The 24,099-nt window shown below is 30.9% G+C and overlaps 2 protein-coding genes across 3 annotated transcripts; both read left to right on the plus strand.

Annotated features, from left to right (window-relative positions):
- Nucleotides 1-1,409: 1,409 nt before the first annotated feature.
- LOC116768163 (cytochrome P450 6B2-like) lies at nucleotides 1,410-12,831 on the plus strand. Its single transcript, XM_032658826.2, has 9 exons — nucleotides 1,410-1,867; nucleotides 2,365-2,563; nucleotides 5,908-6,183; nucleotides 7,423-7,541; nucleotides 8,159-8,248; nucleotides 10,804-11,016; nucleotides 11,296-11,435; nucleotides 12,101-12,200; nucleotides 12,512-12,831. Exons 1-9 carry the CDS (start codon nucleotides 1,576-1,578, stop codon nucleotides 12,688-12,690), a joined length of 1,608 nt encoding a protein of 535 aa, XP_032514717.2. The 5' UTR covers nucleotides 1,410-1,575; the 3' UTR covers nucleotides 12,691-12,831.
- Nucleotides 12,832-16,018: 3,187 nt separating this feature from the next.
- Nucleotides 16,019-19,984, plus strand: LOC116768232 (uncharacterized). Of its 2 annotated transcripts, none has more exons than XM_032658905.2 (3): nucleotides 16,019-16,174; nucleotides 17,801-17,905; nucleotides 17,980-19,984. In XM_032658905.2, exons 1-3 carry the CDS (start codon nucleotides 16,162-16,164, stop codon nucleotides 19,593-19,595), a joined length of 1,734 nt encoding a protein of 577 aa, XP_032514796.2. In that variant the 5' UTR covers nucleotides 16,019-16,161; the 3' UTR covers nucleotides 19,596-19,984. The 2 variants fall into 2 exon arrangements, with proteins under 2 accessions (XP_032514796.2, XP_061379519.1); XM_061523535.1 differs by lacking the exon at nucleotides 16,019-16,174 and adding an exon at nucleotides 16,664-16,928.
- Nucleotides 19,985-24,099: the final 4,115 nt, after the last annotated feature.

A 24,099-nucleotide genomic window follows, 5' to 3' on the forward strand; every position in this document is an offset into this window, starting at 1 on the left:
GGATGTTGTAAACTGGTATAACAACTTGAAAGTGAGTCAGTGGACCACGCGTGTTACGTAATACACAACGCGACGGATCACAAACACATCACTAACTGAGTTTTTCATTTAAAAAAATAATGTTGTCTATGACTTTCATTTATAATTCGTATCGACCGGGAAGGAATATTAAATATCGGTTTGCAAACTATAAATCAACATATTTCTTTTAATATCAAAATGAAATCAATTCGACTATAACATATTTTATAAATCATATTTTGAGGAGCAAAAATATTTTAAACTTTATAAATAAATATTCTTCGTTTATATTTGTTAAAATTGCATAAACATAATTCTTTCATAAACATATTTTTTAGTTTTTGGACGTTTAAGAAGGTTAATTTGACACGAGAATCTAAACATAAAAGTTTTATACTGGCACTTTTACTAAAGTCAGGCTGTTAAAAATATTATAAGAATATCATAAAGAAGTTAAATATTTTCTAATTTTATAACAATTTTCGTCCATTACCAAGAAATGTAGTCACTTTCAATTGAGCTTGTTTTAATTTGAATTAAGAATAGTTTTGACGTTATTAATTAAAATTATTTTTATTATGATACTTTTTATAGTGTGTATGAAGCTTTATTATTATTATTTTTTTAATAGATTGAACGCAACCAGTTTGTTATCGATTGCGGCCAATGTTTGCGAGATGCGACCTTTCGTAACCGTTCAGTTAAATATTTAAACTAACGGATTTGTGCAATTTGTTAAACCTACATTTGCTCGTGGCCTGGTAGTTTAACGAGTCTCTTTGATTTAGATATACATATTATGAAATTTTAATTTTTCACTTTGTACACTCTTTGGCATTAAAGTATATATTACGATTTTTAGTAAGCTAGGTGTTAGGTTCAGGTGTTTTATATATTTGTGAAATAAATTCATGTTACAGTTAAAGTATATAAAATGAAATATAAATTATACAATAATAATTTTGGCTAGAAAAAAATAAAAATAAATACTATTAATGTTTTAACACCTTAGTTAAAACTAATTTAAATTATCACCGACGTCAAGGAATTCAAAATTTATCAACCAAGCAAAATATTTATAGATGTCATCGTTGGGGAAGCGAAAAAAACATTTTATTTTAAACAAAATTCGAATCAAACAGACAGTACTTTGTTTAGGGCAGCAACATTATAAATATAGCAATCGAAATTCAAACATAGCATGAATGGCACCAATAGAAACTATTGTGTGAACTATTATATTAATTATAAGTATTATATTAAATCAATACATAAGTAGATGATATGTCTGAAAAACCTGTTCGCCAAAAAATCTTGATAGTTACTTATCGGCCACACTTTCTCTCTTACAGCATCACGCGCCTCTTTTGTTATAACACATTCGGCCACAGCGCATGCGCGGGTTAAGTGCTTCCATCGCGCCAATTCGTTATATTTTGACGTTAAAATTGTATAGTGTTTGTTGAAATACATTGTTAATTTTAGAAAAAATGTTGATAGATAATTAAACTAAACGTGTTGTGTAAACAAATCATGACTATAAACGCTTAAAAAATGTTCGGTTTTAAAAATTCTTTGACTCGGGCTGTGGTTATTTTGTTGTGGATGATAGAAAATCATTGTTATGGATGTGATGTGATAAATTTGTTGCTTACCGTTGTATTGTATGTGACGGTAATATTATGTGTTTTGATGTACGACTATGATTATTGGACGAATCTCGGTATTTTTTCGCCACCAGCGTTGCCTATTGTAGGTCATATCTGGTCCGTGGTTGCACGGAAGGAACAAGGCGGTGTGTGTTTCCAAAGGCTATACAATGAATATAAGGACAAAAAGATTATAGGTTTGTTATATTTAATTTTTCTTTACTTATAAATATATTATAGCACCATCTAAGTTTCGGTCATAAACAATGGTTTAAAGAATTTTCACTAAGATTTTCTTAATCATACGATACAATATACCAATTAATAAAAAAATTTAAATAATTATTGTCCATAATTTTAAGAATATTATATATATATATTCGATAATAATGTTACCAATTTACTACCTACTAGAAAACTAATAAATTTATCTTTATTTTCAATTTTTTTATTTATCCCGCCTTTTAAACACTATTTCTTAATTTATTATTAAATTAAGTGATTTGATTTGTGAGATAATATAACTTAGATATATTTAGATATTCGCATGTCCTTTTAAATCTCTTGCTGGAGGTCAAAGTTTAGTCGCCGATATATAACCTCTTTAACGGACGACTACATATATATATGTTTAAATAAAATAATAATATAAACAGCTCCGCAGTGTTTGTCTTAAACTAGAATTTTAATGTAGGCGTCCATCAATTCTACCGTCGTACGCTGGTGATATGTGATCCTGTATTGATAAAGCGTGTTTGCGTCAACGACTTCGTTTATTTCACGGATCGGGGATTCTACTTCGACAAGGCTTTGGATCCTCTTGCGGAGTCTGTGCTGTATTTGAGAGGGAACGAGTGGAAAAGACTCAGAGCGAAGATATCGCCATTGTTTTCGTGAGTATATTGAAAATATTCAATTAAATATAAAGTTATTTTCATATAAAAATTTTTGTTATTTTCAGTATGTTTGTCATAGTATTTTTGTTAAACTCAAAAATATGCTACTATATTAATTTTATTATTGAGGCTTGTTAAGATTTTTCATGCTTTATTTGTATGTAAATAATTTGAATATTTTTTTTTTGATATTATATCGTTCGACTATATACTGATAATTTACGAGTACATTCATAAACCGACGTTGTTACTACCGTGAGCGAAGGTTTACAGATGTAAAACTAAAAACGAACTGTTTGTAGTATAAACTTCGTGGTAAGGGTAACTTAACAAGGTATTTAAGTCATACAATACCACAGTTTTCACCATCAAACTTAAGTTTTTAATTTGAAAATTTAAGTACATATGTTGATATTATGTGATTATTTAGGAATAAATGAATCCATAATAATAAAACAGATAATATAAATATGTATAATAAATTTTTAATACAGGTAAATACTCTTGATTTGTTTTATCCTATATTTAATTGTGGCTACGAAAAAAGATTTCCTCAAAATCGGTTCAATAGATTAGACACCTACTATGAAACACGTAAGATTTTTCATGCGAGTAATGTTATTGAAAATATTTAGAGGTCATCATAATTAATTCAGACATTATAATGTTTTTGATTTATAGAATCTAGAATGATCTTTGATTTTCCCCAACGATAGGGACCTCGTTGGTTAACATGTAAATTGTTTTAACAAGCTAATTTACTTTCTGTTCTTCCTTCCAAATAGACGACGTCGGAGGTGACAACTAGTCTCATCTAATATATCCTCTATTCCCTGACGTAGTTTCTTCAACTGATACAGTTGCATAATACAGTGTAAAAGATTATTCTGAACCACTTTCTAATTGATATAAACATGAAATTTATTTAAGACTACTAACTCTTTTGCTTTAGTGTAAAGATTCAGTATTATGCTGGTATCCTTAGTAATAGCTTGTGCATTTAACTTGGAATATTTTTATTTGCATACCGTGAAACGTATGTAATTCTGTTGCACACTACACACGAAGCGTGTGCCGTTTGTCGTTCAATAACCGACATTAATACTACTTAGAATAATGTATAGCAACAGACAGTAAATTAACGTATTGTTAGAGTCCGTCTTGAAGTGAGCGCTTCAAATGCTAAATTTATTATTTAAAATTAAATTTGTATCAAAACTAGTTTATTTTTGCGTCATTAGAAATAGTTCTATTTTTAAATTCATATATATATATATATATTATTTTTCACTTAGCTCACTTAATCCTTATTTCTTTGTATATAACGCCTTATATACTGTGCTATATGTCATTTATGTTATATTTTTCATGTGTGAGAATCGTATTTTAAGTTCGCTCTCTCACTTTCTAATGTCTGTTTGCGATGAGCTGAGTTATTTGAAATACAATATCAGAAACAACATGATTACTAAAAGTAGTAACTACACACTTATAGTTGGCGGTTCTCCACGGGAAACTCTTCGTATGTAGTTTGAGAAATCGAACTTGTGATAAGCGTATAGGAAATAGAAAATCAACGTGTTTCTGAAATTAATATGAGTGTGGAATAAATACATTTCAAAATTAAAGAAAATGTACCAATAGATGTGAAGCCTATGAAGAAATAATACATTGATAGACAGTTGTGGTAATATTATTATACGAAGTTGTTTTTTATATGCAATTTCTAAGCTAACAGCGTTAATTCGCTCTGTTAGATTCCATATAATTCCATTAAATTATTGTTCAAATGGAATTATTTTAATTCTTTACTGTACTGTAAATTAACGCTTCCTTTACCTTATAATCGAAACAATTGGTAAGGTCACAAAGGGCAGTATTTTTTATACATCGCAACTCTCGCTATACAAATGTTTAAATAATAAAGGTACTCAAAAGTTTACTAACAAATTCGAGAGCACACGCCGTTTGAAATAAATCGGGCTATTTCTACATATCATATGTAAAACGACGAATTGGCTTAACTAACTGTGAAACGTGTAGTTGAAAATGTTGTTATCTCTTAAACATTATTGATATAATAAAAAAAATCTTCATATATATATATATGTATATATAAATTAAATATATAAACATGTATTGATTTTCAAATAATTCCAAATTACATACATTAAAATAATATTTTTTATAGAATACGCTTCCAGAACATGTATTTACTTAGAATACATTATTTAAGGATACATATTTAGAATACAGTTGTAAACAGCTGATTGGTAAATAGTAGAATTGTTGCGATATAAGCGGCGTAGTGCGAATGGTGATTTCAAAACACATCCTACTAAAGGGGCCCGTTTTTCCATTTGAGAACGGAAATGTGTCGTGGAAATTTTAACTTCATAGCAATTTCCAGTCAAGCGATTTTCGGTCTTATGCGTTTTTAATATAGTTCATATTTGGAGAACAACACTATGAATATTTACTTCCCTCTATTATCGAAATATCCTGAATTAGATTTTATTATCTTTATATTACTGTTGCTTTAAAAGGTTATGTTACTTATTTTTACAATATTAACTACGCACTTTTGATTGGTATTAAATTCTAAAACTCGGATCCTTAGTACTAGTTTACAATGTCGAACAGAACACGGTAATTTTATATATATATTCATCTAGAAATCGTATATAATCTCATAGAAATATTTTATGATTACTAACGTATTGTGGTAACTGTGGGTTTTGAATCTGTATCCTTAGAACACATTTGTATCGTGACACTACACACGATGCGTTTCCCGTTTCTCACGTCAAAACTAATAATGGACGAAGATTGATGGATGAAAAAAATATAAACGCTTCGTATTTTGTGACGATGCAAAAATATGTGGTAGGTAAGATACATTTATCCGTGAGCTGGTTAATGATAGTAAGTTTTAGATATAATTTAGGTCTATACAATAAGTAGTTTTTATAACAAGTCTTTTATAAAACTACCTACTTTAAGTGTACTACTCACTGAGACTCAGTATATTGACTTTTGAAAACCAATTTTCTCGGTAATGAACTAATTTTTCACACATAATTATCAATTATACTATAAATAACACTACATGTATTATTTATATTTGAGTTATTTTTCGATGTTTTTTATTTATCGGACGTTAAAATTACTTTTCAGCAACCGTGATCACGAGAAGTCGAGATGAAAATTGCTTTTTTTTATAAAAAACTGTAAAACAAATCTATATACCTTAATTATAATTATGTCATAAATATCAAAATTCATAAAAATATTCTAAATTAATACAATAAAAAACAATATAATTCTCTATTCAATTCCAGACCGATAAAACTAAAAGGTATGTTATCGTTAATAGAGAGCACAGCAAATGATTTTTTGGCATCGGTACAGAGAATTATATGCAAGGGTGATGTGATGACGAACAATAACCAGGCGACGTGTGTGGTGTCGGACAAACTCCTCGGAGGATACACAGCGGACGCTATCGTGCCTTGCGCGTTCGGGGTCAAGAGTAGTGTTATGGCTCACCACAGCGACCCCTTCGCTGTAGCGCTGGCCGCCTTCTACGAATGCTCGTTGTGGAATGTATTTGAAAAGTACGTGCTTTTTATTTTATTGGCTTATTTAGTTAGAAAGTTTTAATAGCTCATTCATATTATCTATAATTAATTTAATTTTTTCATCCATCCATTATAAATTTATCTATGGGCCCATGAAAAGTGCATCTCGGTAACACCCATCTACTTAAGCCGCACTTAAATTTTTAACACAGACAAAATTCTACGATCTGTTCCTTGTTTTCTGAAGGACCTCTTGTTAGTAGTTTCTAAGGCTGCGTTTGAAAGAATGACGGTGAACTCCTCAGGAGTGCCTTTTGCGCAAATCATGTTCGCTGCATATTAACGATCTGGTATCATTGGTTGTTTTTGGTATGACTGTGGTGTCCACCCAGTCGTGGGGTTAGAGGAAATTAAATAGAGTTCAACGGAGAGTTGAGGGTAGAGCGTCATAATTTCACACTTCAGGCAGTCTCCGAAAGGGGGATATGTCGAGGTTGTGAAATACAATGCTACCAAAATCTAATACAAGATAAATCAGTTGAGCTTGACTCCAACCGTTCAGAATGTATCGTTGGGATATACTCACTGTCTTCAGTTTAAGGCATCGAGGTATCCTTAGCTTTGGATTGTTAATTGAAAGCAAAACAAAGGCATCTGCAAGGAAACTCGGTGTCCTAAGAAAATTGCAGCAGTACTTCACGCTTGGATAGCTTCTTTGTTCATAAAAAGCAAAAATCCGGTCGTGTGTAGAAAGTCCATCATATGGGCAGGCGCTGCCAAATATCACCCCACCAGTATAGTCTCTTGTAGAGAGGTGCAAGAGAGCTTACTGGTACCAGTAACTTTGTTACAACCAATCTAGTCTCATTGGTCTAAAGTTGGCAGCCCCTCACTATTCAACAGGATACACTCCAGAGATTGAGCAGAAATTACACTTTCCTTGCAAATCTCTCTTGTATCTTCACCAAGCTGCCCACTGCCTCCTTCCTGATGCATCAGTGGTTGGAACAGTTCGCCTCGTTCTGTGTTTTCTTCGAGTAATAATTTGGATATCTCCAAGTCTACTGAATTCTTGTTATAACATAGTTTTGCTGTTAAGGTTTTTTTTCCGCCTACCGATGACGTGACAGTCAACTACTAACCGATCGCTATTTACACAAAGATCAATTCATCCATCCACCTATAAATCCATCCAACCAGCCTTTTAATAATATACATAAAACATAATGATTGTTGATTTAAACAACGTCTGTGTTCCGTTTTCCTTCGTTTCAGAACGATGCGTACTTTCTGGCCGGCCTTTGTATTATTTTTCAAAATACGCATAATACCAAAGAAAACACACGACTTCTTCTTCAACGTGGTGTCCAACGTCATAAAGGAGAGAGAGAGCGGTGAGATTAGAAAAACTATTTATAATAATGTTATAGTAAATTAACTTGTCATGAAAATTCCTATGATAAAGCACAATTCACATATATATTTCTAGCGATCGGTGACGTTAATAAGTAGTTTTGCTGAAACTATTTTGATGTGGCTTCCACTGGTTCATAGATGAAAACAGTGATGCGGTAGACATTTGAAGTTTAAGATTCTCAAATAAAAACATACAAAGTCGCGTGTTATAGCTAGTTTACGATATGTATTGTGTGAAAGTGAAAGTATATCCGCGGTATCGGATAACTGCTGTCAATAATATTTAACCGACCAAAACAAATAGGGTATTGTTATTGACAGCGGGTCGGGTTTATTTGATGTAAACAACAAACATCCCTGTATGTGTTTGTCCTTGCAATGTATTATAAGATGTCTGTTTGTTCGACTTTAATACATAAACAGTATTTTAAGGAAAACCTTCATATAAATTCTGCGGCTGTTTCGATCTTATTTAAATTACTTGATCGGTTTTGATGATATTAAATATATATACATAAGAACCGATAGAGACAACTAGTTCCATGATATTAATAGTTTTAATTTTATATATTGAAATGTATGTTTGTCTCCGAAGGTGTTCAGGAGAAACGCGGTGACTTCATAGACATGATGATGGCTCTGAAAGATGAACGGGACGATGATGATGAAGACGACTTCAGAATCAGTAAGTACACACCATACACACACATATTCACACACACTCCTATACACTAACACACGCACACACTTTTACACAAACTCTCACATATACACACAGACACTCACATACACTAACACACGCACACACTCATATGTAGGTACATATATGTACATATTTAGATATGTCCGTGTGTGTATGTACCTATAAATACATATAATTAATTTTCAACCTTGTATGTTATCTTAATTATCTCAACAAACATTATCAAACAATTGTTCACAAATAACTTGGTGTTTCAGCCTTTCACTTATCTAACATTGTACAAACATTACAAAGCTCATCAAATTACAAGCTATACTCAAATAATAACTTAATGTACTATAACATTAAGTATGTCTACTTTAAAATTTAAATGATTATTTCTAATATATGTGCTCACTAGGCGGCGCTAGTGTCCTCATTAGTCAACACAACGCTTGTGCTACTGACGTTCTTACAAATAAATCAAAACAATCACATTAAATGAATATTCTAAAACCTAATAATTATTTTTAATTTACCATAAAAAAGGATATTTTTGCTTCGAATAAAAACAATAACAGATTTAATTTCAATCTAAATAACCGATAAAGATATTAATAAATAATATAAATAGGGAAAAATAAGGAAAAAAATCACTCTACAAATACAAATGGGGAGAAATACAAACGTATATATTCCTTATAACTTAAGTAATTTTAATGTCAGTAATAAATTTACAATAGAATAAATCATTTCTGTTACGATACGAACTGGATTTGCATTTTGATATCAGATATACGACATTACAATACGAGCTGTTAAGATGAGACGCTAGATCATTATCCTTAGTGCGAGTTCGAATCGTCGTTACTACACACGGACAGTATCGAGTTTGCCGTTCTATTCATTGATATCGCTATATGAGATTTACGAATGGTACTGCTGTTGTACTCAATGCTTGTAATGTTTATTATTCTCATATATCTCGTTAGGTATTAGGATTCCATCAAAGATAGTCAGATACTCGTGGGTTTTCATGGGCGAAATTTATTTTTACTTTTTCTAAGTACAGTTCAAAAACATGTCTATCTTTTATATTTAAAGAATTATATATATTCTTTTTTTAAACGTAAACAAACAAAACTTAACTGTGATATAAATCAGTGAATGGATTGGAATAATATATATTTTTTTATGTCGAACAAAAGTTATTTTAGTTCGCGATGGAGTATCGTGACAAAAAAATAATATAAAGAATGTTCCCCATTCAGTTCTAAAAACATCCATCTCTATGGATTTCTCGACCTCCTTAACGGACTAAGAAAAATCATTACAATATAAAAACAGTGTTTTTTAAGCATGTATTAGTGAGAGCAACTTAATAATGATATGATATTAAAGATGAAACTTTTTCGTGTGTACTAGAGATATTTTTTTTAACTATGTCTTCAATCGCACTAGAGTCGAGGTATATTCTGCCAATGTCAACGTTTTTATTTTTTGGACGAAATAATCTTGAGTACTGTACGAAGGAACCACGAAGGAGTTCGTCGAATAGAACAAAAGCGTGTATTTAATGACAGTAATTTTTTGTTTGTTTAACTCTGGTTACATTTGATCCAGCACCTGGAACGACAAACATACAAAAATTATACCAGATATTACAGACAGACAAAACGTCAGACGACACGTCCTTAGGTATCCTTAGTACCAGGACCCTCACCCGTCGTCACTTATATACGCAGCGTTCAAAGTTTTCCATTCTTAAATCTACGTCGATAGTATTACGTGACGTTATATATGAATTATACGGACAGCTTCGTATGTATTGCCACAGTGTAAACTAGGGTTAATAGCTCAGACAGTTAACACGTTACACCGACAGTCTCTACGTTACCGTATTTATTACCAATATTTATTTTCTTGAAGATATTACTTAAATATCGCAACTATTAATTTACATGTATGTTTTATTTTATATGAGATACAAAAAACTACGTATTTGTATTATACGAAAAAAAATATGTCTTTGTACAGAAACAATTTTGATTATTTAATAACTTACATCGATAAAGACAATTTCAAATTCTTCATATTTTTCGATTAGCAATATCAGTCTACACGAACAGTCCTAGACTCCAAACAGTAGAATACACACATATATATATATATATATATATATATATATATATATATTTAAAATCCGTGTTCGTCGTCAGAGTACATGTTAATTTTTTTTTAAACCATCAGTGCGCACACCCGGCGCAGGCACCAATGCACACTGACAGTTTCTGTGACGATAGCTAACGAAACAATTTGAAGTTAAACAAGTTGCCAATTAATAACACGAATGACTTTTTAGGTTGATATCAGTTACCTTCTCTAACATATAAATGTATATCATATATATATTTATATATATTTACCATAGAATGATAAAGAAAACATAAAAAAATATATATTTAAGTATTTACCTCATAATTAAAGTAATGAACACTACATTATATGTTTACTATGTACTATGTCACTTGATGTTTCAAAGCCACGAACACTTGCAGCGGACATGGTGATCGCTGGCAACGCCTTCATAATATTCCTGGGTGGTTTCGAGACCACCTCCTCCACCCTGGCATTCTTATTCCTGGAATTGGCTGCGCAGCCAGACGTCCAGGAACAGATGAGGGCCGAGATAGCACGAGCTCTGGATAAACACGGAGCTATCACCTCCGATATGTTACAGGATTTGACCTATATGGATATGGTCATACAAGGTAATCCGCGCCATACTCATAAAAATATACTATGATCCTTACAATTATTCTTATATCTGATTGTAATGATTTATAACACTAACCAGGGTAATTCTGTAATGGCAACATTTAAGTATCGACTTGTATTTGAAAACTATGAATACTGGCTTCAGCCATTCTGTAGGACATTACTGGAAGTAACGCTGAACATAAACTCAAGTCTGAAACTGTACCTCGAACACTATAAAGTAACTATTACTATTATTCGATTGTTATTATTATTAACATTTCATGTTATAGAGACTCTCCGTCTGTACCCGCCCTTCCCTACTATCCAGCGCGTGTGTACTCGCCCCTACCAGTTACCAGGTCGTGACGTCATCATCCCCCCCGGCACCATCATCCTGTTCCCAACCCTCGGGTTACACAGGGACGAACAGGTAATATAATTTTCAGACACTTATTAACATTAATGTGTGTCTGTGCGAGTGCTTGCGTGTGAAAGCGTGCGTGTGTGAGCGTGCGTGTGTGAGCGTGCGTGTGTGAGCGTGCGCGTGTGTGCGTGCGTGTGTGAGCGTACGTGTGCGTGTGTGAGTGCGTGTGTGAGTGAGCGTGTGTGAGCTTGCGTGTGTGCGCGCGCGCGCGTGTGTGTGTTCGCGTACTTGTGCGAAACTAATTTATTGAATACAGACGTGATAGCTGAATTTAAAAAGATACCATGACTCGATATATGGGAAGTCGCCAATTCGATTCCGTCTCCAATATTAATTCGTGTAAAGCAGAAATTATTGTACAAAATATTTTGTTTAAAATAATATTTGTTATGGATGATAGTGTAATAGAAATTTTAAAATTTTGGCGAATCGTCAAAAGACCTGATACATTACGAGAGAGCGGTAAGCGGTCGGTGCCAGTTCAATACATCATAAAACGATAATTTTTTTAACAGATTTTTATTTAATATTCTTTATTATTGGATATCGATGAAAAAGGCTCTTTTTTCACATTTATCCTAGTTCTTGAGATAATCGCGAATAGACATATGTACATACCAGTTCGGTATGCATCTATATTTATTTGAACAATCATGTTATTTCTGTTCCAGTACTTCGAGAATGCGTCCTCGTTCACACCGGACCGGTGGAGACGCTCCCCCCCGCCCGGTGTGTACGCGCCCTTCGGTGACGGACCGCGGTATTGTATAGGTGAGAGGATACAACATAGAAATACATACATACATATAAGAAAGGCCTCTCACAATATATAACATTTATAACAAGTGGGTTAAATATATCGGATGAACAAAAATTTTTATTAAAATGATTTCTATCTTCACTCCCGTATCATCCATCTTATTAGTTTCCCGTACCTTAACATGAGTCTCCACCGTCACTACGCACGCAACGTTCACAGTTTAAACGTTAACTATCGCGGAGGTTATTGAATAAAAAACGCTAACCTTCTCGAATAAGAACCTCTCGTACAATAATTACTTAATAATTTTCTTATACCTCAGGTAAAAGATTCGCCTTAATACAAATGAAGTGTTGCCTGGCCAAGTTGTTGCCTCGCGTGTTCATATCACCGGTCACTGATCGTCGGGGGCCGTTTCCGGTCGACTTGAAGTCGCCGATGACGTTACATCCGGCCGATTCCAGGGTTTGCCTCAGTCTGCTCACATCGACTGAGTGTTAACCGTATATAACATTTTTATATATAAAATATCATACGATACTTATTGTATTTTTAAATGTTTACAAAGATTAATGTTGTGATAAAAATATATATATTTTTTTATTATTATTATTGTAATAGTTAATAAATGTTTTAGATTTACTCATGAATTTTATTTATTGATTACCATTTTTTTTTTTTTTAAATCTCTAAATTCTGGCAATAATTGAATTATGTTATTCTTGAGATGCAGAGATTGAGATATTTTTTTTATTATAGTTAAAATTATATTGAAATTAATTGTCACGCTGGCTGTTAGTAACTATCCCGCGGCGTACAGGGATTGAAAAGGGAAAGGGGAATTATTCTAGTGCAAACGAAGACAGAATTAAAAAAGTTGAAACAATTTGATGTGCTGGATGCACACGAGATGTTCTAGGACGAGTAAATCTTAAGATAACTTAAAAAGAATTTTCTAAAAATAGAAAAAAAATACCAATTTCATCGATTGTTTTATTAATTATCGAATAATTAATCAGGTCATTATAATCTTTCCAAAAAATTTAAACAGTCGTTTACTAGATGAAGAACATATTTAAAAAGTCCATAAGTAAAATAACTAAAGTTAAGATTGAAAAATTAAGAAAAAATCGAACGAAACTATTTTATGTTTTAATAAAATTAAATATGGAGCATATTAAATAGTGATCAAATGTATTTATACTAATAAAAAACAATCATGGGAAAGCATGTCAAAAGTAAAATATTTTTTTTGCAATACATATTTCTGTTTCAGATAATTCACTTATATATATATATGTGTGTTTGATTCGTTTGTGTGTTCCATATTGTTCTTGTCGTCTTGTTTTTTAAAAATACATTCTAAATAGCATTCCGCAATTATTTCGATATCATCAGATTCATCTCAGGACATTCATATCTTGTGCTTTAGTTACAAGCTAGCGTGAACAGTTGATTCGTACAACTTTCACGATTGCCGAGAGCGAAGTGCAGACTTGAGGCTATATTGACAGTGTGCTCCTTGCCATTCCTGGTTAAAATGCCTTAGGTAGTGATTGGCGTTTGGACGAAAACTATAGAATAATCCAATTTAAGGGGAAAAGTTGAATATAACTCATAAATATTTAGACATCATACGTCTAGTTAGTTTTTGTGTCTCATTCTGTTGCACTTCATCAACAAAAATAATCCGATTATAATAATTCTATATGACGAAATAATAATATATTTATATATAAATAATATATTTATTGAGAGATCACAAAACTCGTACGTTGACGTCCCTTGTAAAAGGTGAAATCATTTATCAAAGAGGTTTTATAACTTATGAATTCTGTGTCACGATGTTTTTAAATCAAGCCACGCTAACGGCGAGGGAGTTGCGGGATCACGTACTACGAGATAAGTAACGTTATCCCACATCTTTGCATAATAAGCATTGAACTTTAACAATCTGGTGCGGGCCGAGTAAAAATAGACGTCTTCAGTTTTATATAGGAAATACAATAGAATACATCGTTGGAGGACAGCACGCGAATTTGTGTCTAGATAAAGTGTTAATAATGACTAAGTTCGCTTGTTTCTTGAGTTGAACTTGCCCTATATATTATTCAATGTAGTATTCTGATACAAAGTTGCATATGAAATAGTGCATAGCGTTGATTGTCAATCAAAAATCCAAATGGTGTGTAAAAAAAGTCTAATAGTGGGGCCTAAAAACAAAAATTTAAGTATAGTATCCGTTTTAACGGTTTTGTATTTGAAATGAACGTATTTCTGTTACTTATATCCGGTTCAAACCGGTTACAGGCAGTTTGGTGTAGTGAGGGGAATGGAGGTTAACGTGATATAGTAGGTGAAAAACTACCATTCATCCTGTATAATTATATATGTAAGAGCGAGGGGATCCTCGTGGAACCTTGGCCAAGACCCTAGTCCTTTAAAAGGCTTTCGAGTCTTGGCGTTAAGTATCGATGACGATGGACAGGTTTCCATTTTGAACAAAGATTGTCTTTACTCAAAATGATACTTGTTTATTGCTAACAAATTCTTACAATGAATATCAAGAATTGTATAGCAGAGATTCTACGACTGTGGCTCCGAAGAGCGACCAATGTAGAATGAATTCAGTACGATTATGCTTGGACTTTTATATGGTAAATTCAGTATTACAATTGTGGGTACTTGGAAAAAACTAATCACCTGATGTATTAATAAAATTATTAACATCGGTGAAGTGGGTAATTTGAAAACAATTATAATGAACGAATACACGAAAAGGAATATTTTCGATACGAGAAGGCTGTCGGTGCGACATATACTGATTCTAAGGATTTTAAAATTTGTGTTTAGATTTAGGACTTTAGGCTGTATAGAGTTTTTGCTGAATAGTTTTATTAAACTTATTTTTTTTTTTTTGTTATAATTATAAAGACGCCATGTTGTAGTCAGAACAGAAGAATTAACGTCACGTTTCAGTTGTAATATTCAACCCCAAAATAGCTTCTTAAGTCCTAAAATTCTAAGTCTTTTCTATAATTCTTAAATTTTTAAGACCTGAAAAGGGATCCTAATAAAAAGACATCTACAGATATTTTGAAGTGTGCATAAAATAGCTAAGTATCTTGACGGGAGAAAAATATACGAGTATATACAATAAAAAAAATTGTGTGTAAATATTCACCAACATTTTAGGGGTACAATAATTTGATTTTATTATTAAACCCAAAATTTTATTACGACGTGCATGGTCAAAACAACAGCAGATTAATAGGACCACAACACAGATGCATTTGAATCAAGGCGTCAGATATAATGCGGACTAAGAGAAGCGTATATAATCTGAAAGGTTGAGAAAAAACTAGCGTCCGCGACAGATCTTTCAAAAGACCCTCATAATTTCGAAACGGGGCCATTAAAAAGTGGGTTTTTCATTCCTTTCACGTCAGTTACAAGGGATCCTATCATAATTACGATCTGTGACTTGAAAGACGTCGAGATAAGGACCCACCCTGACAATGTGCCATCCTTTAATCCATGGAATCATTGAATCTATGAAACATTGATATTAAGATACTTTAAACTACTAGGATTATTTATAAATAAATATTTCTATTCAAAAATTTATATAACGACAAGAATTAATAAACTCTCGTATGTTAAAATTAGTTCATTTTTATTACATAACAGATAAAACTAAAAATCCGTATATACAGTATTTAATTCATCGTCCATACGAAGAGTGCTTTGAAACAACTTTAAAAAGACGAGGGTATTAAACAAACTAAGTTATGATATATGTATAATTCCTTTCATTGTTTATATTTGAGTTAGTAAGAAACAACCTGGAAGTGTATTCAGAATGCTTAGTTGACTGTTTTATAATGTTATTACAGTGCTTAAATGACCGTCGTAATGTGCAGACTATGTGTGATTTGTGTGTGAATTAAATGTCAACACAGGTGACTAGCAATGGACGCCCGAGGTATATTATATAGTTGAGTCTTAACATATTTAATTCATTTTAATTATATGGTAACATTAAGATCTATTATAAAGTGATGCATTAGATAATTTTCTAATTTATTTCGTTGTTTCTTTTGTGCTTATAAATGAATGATCTTTTATGTCTGTTTTGTACATCCAGTTCACATAATAACATCACATATTTTTAAGATATTTGTTACTGTTACTATTAAATTAATAGTATAGTATGTGTCTATGATTGCGTACTTTACGAAACAAATGCGTCTAAAATTAAAAAGTTCTTATAAAACATAAATAAAAATATAAAAAGATAATATTTAATAGAATATTTAAGAGTTTACTTAACTTTTTATTTAAGTGTTTTTATTTTATATCGTCGTTTTAAAGTTAAAAAGATGAGGTATAAACTTAAATTACGGTGGCCTGCTATTATATATTGCTAGGCGTTTGAAAGTCACTGTAGTGTAGTGCTCGGTTAAATTCGCGCGTTCTCGGCTAAATTCCTGATAGCTCGTTATGTCCGCTAAGTAACGCTTTCAAGACGAGTCAAATAACAATATTGCAGTGTAATTTATAGATAAAAATATCCATTAAGTATTTTAAGATTTAAGAAGGTTGAAAATTAAAGCCTTTATACATAATAACGATCAGGAGTTTATTAAAAACTAGGTCAGGCCTTACGGCGCTTAGAACTCTCTGAAGGATAAAAAAAACTGACGAAGCCTAACGTGTTCAGAAGATCATTATAAGAGGTATCTTCGTATGTCTATATATTAAAAATTACATATATACATATATCGTGTCAAATAAATTGTAAAAATTTAGTATAAATAAAAATAACTTATATATAACGAGTACAATGATAAGTCATGTGTTATAAAAAAAATATATTTTTTTTTAAATGAACCTGTATAAAAAAAGTCTATCCTGTGATAAGTTTGTCGGACGTTTCTTTTTAATTGAAAAAAGTAATAAAACTTTGACTTTAATGTTATTCGTGTCATTAATGGGCATTTTTGAAATTATTCATATTAGTTTCTTGATAACATTTAAGGCATATAAAGATATTGAGACCGAGGTTAATCTTGAAAAAAAAATTTTTTTTGTTACTTTTTTAAAGGAAATTATTTTAGCGTAATGTAAATTTAAAGCAATATTAAGATGATAATTAAATTTATTTAAGAATATACATGTACATTAAAAAATTCATCGACATGAGCGAGATTCGAATCTGCAACCTCCGGAATATCTCGTTTCACTTGTTTGCCAGTAAGCTGTGCTGGCCCGGTTCGTATTGCAGTGGTAGAAGTAAGTTGGAATCTTGTTCGTGTGGATTAATTATCATATTGTTATCTAATTTAAATTTAAATTCCAGACCAATTTTTTTTCATTACTATCATTTCATATAATAATTTCATCAAACTATTGTTTTTAATATGATTGTGTATGTGTGTGTATGCTTGTGTGTATGCGCGCAGGCACGCATGAGTGCGTGTGTTTTTGGGTGTGCATTTCTGTTTCCTCATCAAAGATATAAAAATAAAATTTCGTATGAAGTGTCTTATCCTTGTCCAAAATATTTAGGGTTAGTAATCAATATCGAAACTAGTGAATAATGTTACAGATTGCAAAACGATTGTCATTGAAGACGAAGACGATGTTTTAGATGATCCTATAAGATTATGGGACTCGGACGAGCGAGCAGTGTTTTGTAGTTATCGTTTCAAAAGTAAGACGAAGTAACAATTTTCTATACAACCAATATCGTGTATGAATATATAACTTTTATTGTTATTTTCGCAGATACATCGACTCATCTTTCATTAGACCGTGGAGAACAGTTAAAGGAATTGTTGACACGATCACAGGACACACTAGATCCGCCTGAGAACTTGACATTCTCGTCTTCCAATCGTCCAAAGTGTCGCCCATGTAGTGTCCAAGTTGTTGATTGTAATAAATATCCACACTTTTACGAACGCGAATATAATACAAAGAGCAGGACGGTGACTTTGGAAGAAGATATGATACTTAGAGATGGCCTAGAGAACATTAGACAATATTCATTTTTCAAAGAAGACGTAGAATACACACATAATGAAAGTAAAAGTAAGGAAAAGTTTGACACAGCAGAAAGTATTACCTTCAGTGGTTGCAAAAAATTCCTTAACCAAGAAATATATTATGACAATCAAACATTAGATTTACAAGCAAAGCGAACGAAAGCTCAAACTATGGAAGTAGATCAAGGGCTGGGACAGTTCAATAATGCCGATCAAACTTTTAATAGTTCTGGTAAAACATTAAATAATCTAATAATATCAAGACCTCTGTATGAAAAACATAAAATTATAACTCCAAAATTAACATTATTTAAAATTGATAATTACTGGTCGATTTCAAAACCTCAGGATAATTTAAATAAAAATATGATTGAGTCGATGAAAATCAGAAATCGATACAGCGAAAATACAAGCACAGCCAAGAAATTACCCAATAAAATGAAACAAATACATAATAAGTGCTGTAGTCTTTCAAAAGGCGATTATAAAACGACAAATTCTATAAAGTTTAACCAAATGAAATATGAAAATATAATCCAAAATCAAGGACCTGTAAGATGGATAGCTCCTACATTAACTGACCCAGCACCAGAAAGAGTAGCTGAGGGAAGACTCTCACTCTTTCATGAGAACAGTCCATACAGAAGCTATGGATGTCAGGAGACATTTAATAGGTCCCGTAAAATAATACCCCATTATCATGAACATCCATCTTTTGATGAAGAAAGAAGTGACAGGAAAAATGCAGAGGTAGCTCGTCACCAGAACCATAGAGCCTTAAAGCGTGTAAGAAATTTTGATTCCTCTAATCCTTTAAATTTGGGACATGTCAATGCTATTGTGGGTCAAAATAAACCAGTAGATGATTTTTATATAATTGATAGTAATGAATTACATGATAACGAACCTAATAATTTCAATACTAATCACATTTTTGATATATCACATGTTAATCGTGTGGGTAGTAACAGTGGAGTGTGCGCTGAGAATAGTTCAATTTACAAATACATTGATTCAGACTTCTATAATAAGAAATTAATCGTCGAAAATGGAGGTAGATTAATAAATCAAAGGCCAGAAATATTCAGATCATTAGATGAAGAAAGATCTCTCTATCAATTTAATTCGTCTTGGGAACACGACAGTATTTTTTCTCCATTTTTTCTTACTTCTCTAGATTGTAATGTATATGACGTATCAAAGAATTCTCAAAATTTTGACCTTTTTCCAATAACAAGTTCTGAAAGCATGATTTATAACAATGTTAATGTTGAAAGTATTTCAAGGAGATCGAATGTAACCTATTTGGAGCAATATATGAATTTCCTTAAAGATTTAAATAGGGAAAGACTTTAATAAATGAAGTTACGGATAATCATGTATTTGAATTTAAATAATTTGTACTCAAAATTATATATTAAGAAGGAATATATGAAACAACTAACAAACATTTATCAAATCATATAACTCTGCAAAAGAATCATACGTAAGAATGTACCATTAATTTCGCTCTAATTTGTTGAAATTCTTAGAATGAAAGGACTGATTATAGGAATTCTTAGAATTATGGTAATTATAGAATTTTTTAGAATTTGAGGACTGAGTCAATGTTATAATTCTGAAGTGTATTTTCTAACAAAGTCCGTATATTTGTACATTATTTTTGTTATTGTTGACGATCATTACTACATCTTGATTAAAGAAATAAGTTTTTTTTTTAGTAAGTGAAGTTATTATGTTTTTTTTTACTAAAGTCACAATTTTTTTGTTGTGTTTTGTTTTTTTTTTTTATACTACATTCAAAACTATTGTTAACTTTGTAAAGACGTTTAGGGTGTTTTTTTTAATAATTCACTAACTTTTATTTGTTTTCCGATAGTCCTACGTCATCATTGGTTCTGACGTTGACAGTTCAGTGCAACGAATACAGATAACAAATAATATAAATAATGTCCAAACATTACAATTAATAAATTGCTAATATAATCTTCACATACTTCTTGATTTATAGGATGATAAAAAGGAACGGATGATATTTTTACAAACATTCTAAATGTAACTAACTAGCAAAACCGTTGGAGCTTATACTTATATTGACAGTTGTATCGCTATTTTTGCTTATTTCCCTGAATGAAAACCACTTTCAATATTTTTAAGTTTTTCAAATCCCACTTGTAATTTTTATTACAACTAACTGTACATAATAAATCCGTTTATAAAACCCGATGTTTGATTTTAATTTCTTTGTTTTATTACATGGTTAGTCTGGCAGGACCAGAAATCTGAACAGTAAAAATGTCAATCGTTAAATTAGGAAATGGCCAACATTAAGAGAATCCGACAAAAAGTAATAAAGGTGGCTGAGTGAATTAGTTGCAAGAAAATTATACGTTGAAACATACATATGTCCAACAGAATAGTTTTAGGTTTTTTTGGTATTAAAAGATCTCTGAACAAATTATCACGTCCTTGTGATTCCATGAGCTGGTCAAAATCCCTAGAAACAATAGATTATGAATTTCGGGGGTCATTCACACTTGAATTGCTTAGGAGAGGTATATGTCACTTATTGTTGGACGATAAATGCAGGACAAAAACATTTAAGGGTATCAAACAAACGTATATTTCCATGCCCCTTGATTTACTCATAATATTGTAGTGTGCAAGCGATGTCGCGGGCAGTCGATAGTGTTATACAAAGTTTTGATGTATAAGCTGTCAGTCCGCGTCAGCGTTGAATGTCGCATTGCGTTGTGAATTGCTGTTTGCATTTGTATAAATACTACCAACAATGGTGTTTTGTACGCCATAAATCATTGTGATCGGAAATTAGATTATTAAGACATTAAAAAGTTCGGAAACTTAAATATTATACAATAATAATAATAAATAATAAAATGAGAAATCTCTATAATCAATAAATTTTTTTTGCTGAAAACTTTCTTCACGTGTACATCTAACGTTTTGTGTGATGCATTGCAAGTAGGTAATAATTGCAATTTTTAAATTAAGCCCTATTTTTTATATCTGTTCATTTATATGTACATAAAGTTTGAATAAAAAAAAAAATTACGAAAAATTTCTAAGGAATCAATATATTTTTCAGTCCTACCAAAATAAAAATTAAAATATTTTTTCAAGGTTTTTCTTAGGAAGATCTTGATATATGATAATCATCGTAAAATTAAATTTTGCAAAATTTTTATCAGCTTCAATTAAATTATAAAAATTTATAATAATCTCAGAAAACTTTTAAGTCTCGTATATATAAATATAAAGTTTGTTGGCAAGTTGGATGGATTCCAATTTCTAGATAAAAATTATTTGCTTTAGTAAACAATCTTATCTTTGGATACGTTGAGTTTTGAAAGGTTATTACTTATATTTAAGTTGAAAGATTACTTTTATTAAATTTTAAACAAACTTTCCCTAAGTTATGAGACGTATTATCTATTTTATTTTTAATTTGTTATATATTTAAAAGTTGAAATATTATTTTCATAAATTTGTTATTAACAAAAATGTGAAAAATATTACTATGTAAATTTCTCCTACCAAGTTTTTTTTAAATTGCTATTGCTTCAATCGTAATGTGATCGTGGAATATTATGCCAATGTCATAATCTTGAGGAAAGACTAAGGAGGTGTTCTGATGGAATAAAGGCTTAAGGTTTTATTTTTTAACTTTCAATTATTATTATTTAATAAAGTGATTGATGTCAATTAAGAATTTTTTTGTTTCATATTTTTTCTTTACATAAGAGCATAAAATAATATATCATAAAGTGAATTAATTTTTTTTTTAAATGTTATATTAAATTAATTATTAATTTTAATATTTCAAACCGAACATTAATATTGAACAGTCTTTATATAGCGATTGAAATAAAATTTTAGAATACTTAAGAAATTGCTTTGGAACACTTAATTAAAACTCTATCTGTATTGAAGTACACTTCGGCCTTTCTGGAGGGAGTGAAATTATAACGTGGCTTGCTTTAATTAATTATTTTAATCAAATTAGTTAAAGGTGAGGAAGAATTTGAACTATGAGTATTTACATACAGATGTAAGTATATAGATTTTTACTTAATTGCGTTTTTGTTTTGTAAGGACTATTATTATTTTCCAAACAGAAACTATCTGTTATGTTTTTACCAAACATTACTGTCATTTCCAATATAGATATTAAAAACGAGGAAACTCTATATGTGTAGTGAGATTATGCACACTGATGGTAAATATAACATAAAATATAATAGGTATACTAATTCCTAAAACAAGAGCAGTTCCTGACCGAATATAAAAAAAAAATTGATTTATATTAAATCACGTGACACAGACGATAGATGGCGCTGGCTAATTTGACATATTTAAACATACTTTATTAAATTTTCTCAGAACTCAATACCCAAGTCCGCTATATGAAATCACAGGCCAAATGTTTTTGGGCACATCAGAAAGTATTTGGGTTTACAGAAACGTTCATACGTATTTACAATAATATTTCTTGTAAGAGTAAAATCAGGCACTGAGTTCGAGGTATTTAAAATTTCCACAAAACATATTTGAAGGACATAATTACATATATATTTCTTTATATATAATTCTCATATTAATTAATTTAAGCAGGAACATTTCATCAATCTATTAAGCAATGACGTTATTTAATGTTTGGGAAGATTGAGTAATATCAAGATAATATCTTGATTAAACAATGGAAACTATTTGTCTCAAATAATTGATTAATTAACAATGTTAAATGTTTAAGAGCATAAATGATTTAAATAATTTATTTAAGGCAGTGCTTAAAGTAAAACAACGCTAAGGTAATCAACAGTCAATTTCGAAGTTAATCGATTTTAATTTAATGTTTTTAATATATCCATATTGTAATTTAAATAAGAAGAAAATAAGTAAACATATAATTTATTAAATATATATATATATTGAATTTTTTTGAAAGTTAATTTGAAAATGTGAAGGAAATTTACAGAACTTTTGCTGTTATGTAAACTTACAACAACAACAATAATTTATTTTATACTTTTATTAGAAACTGGATATCGGTGAATGTTTGCTTGAAGTGGAGTTTCAATCGAAATGTTACCTTGTTTGTTTATTCCCTACCAAGTTTTTAAAATAATTTAAATAAAAAACGTTTTCCATACCCACAAACAAACAAACACATAAAAATAAACATACGAATATCTGTTCAGTTATTCGTTTAAATATATATAGATCGGATTTATTACGAATTCATTATTTTAAAGATAGGACGCCAGCGTCGCTGACGTCACTAATGTCACTTGTTTCAGTACGTTTCAGATATTTTAAACTTCAATTCTTCTAAATGTTCTTGTATTTCTCGAAGGTTCGTCATGATCACATTCTTTATGATCCGCACTCGCTGAACTCTGCAGTCCGCTGTCGTGCGTCCAGACGTCATATTTATACCAGAATTCAAACATAGTTCTATTCTCTTTGATTTCGTTTTACTTTTAACAATAGTAACGACGACCAATAAGTTGTTATAATAATTGACAGCCTTGAGTTATTTTCATGTTGCATCCGTCATTGAAGCTGCTTGCGCCGATATATATATTCTATAACAGGTATCTGCCCAATCTTTTTGTTGAATTATTAAAAAATGTATCTATTTAAAAATTCCATCAACACACTAAAGTTATATAAACGTGATGCACTTCCATAATGCATTGTGTGCATGTAGCTACAGTGCAAAATTTTTTTAACCACTAATTATTTTACTACACCTAAGCAGTCGGTAAACAAGCATAAACTCAAGATCGCTTTAATGCTAAATACTTAATCATAAGATTATAAAAAGTACGTATCCTTT

The sequence above is a fragment of the Danaus plexippus genome, chromosome 19 (genome assembly GCF_018135715.1).
Source record: "Danaus plexippus chromosome 19, MEX_DaPlex, whole genome shotgun sequence".
Classification (NCBI taxonomy): domain Eukaryota; kingdom Metazoa; phylum Arthropoda; class Insecta; order Lepidoptera; family Nymphalidae; genus Danaus; species Danaus plexippus.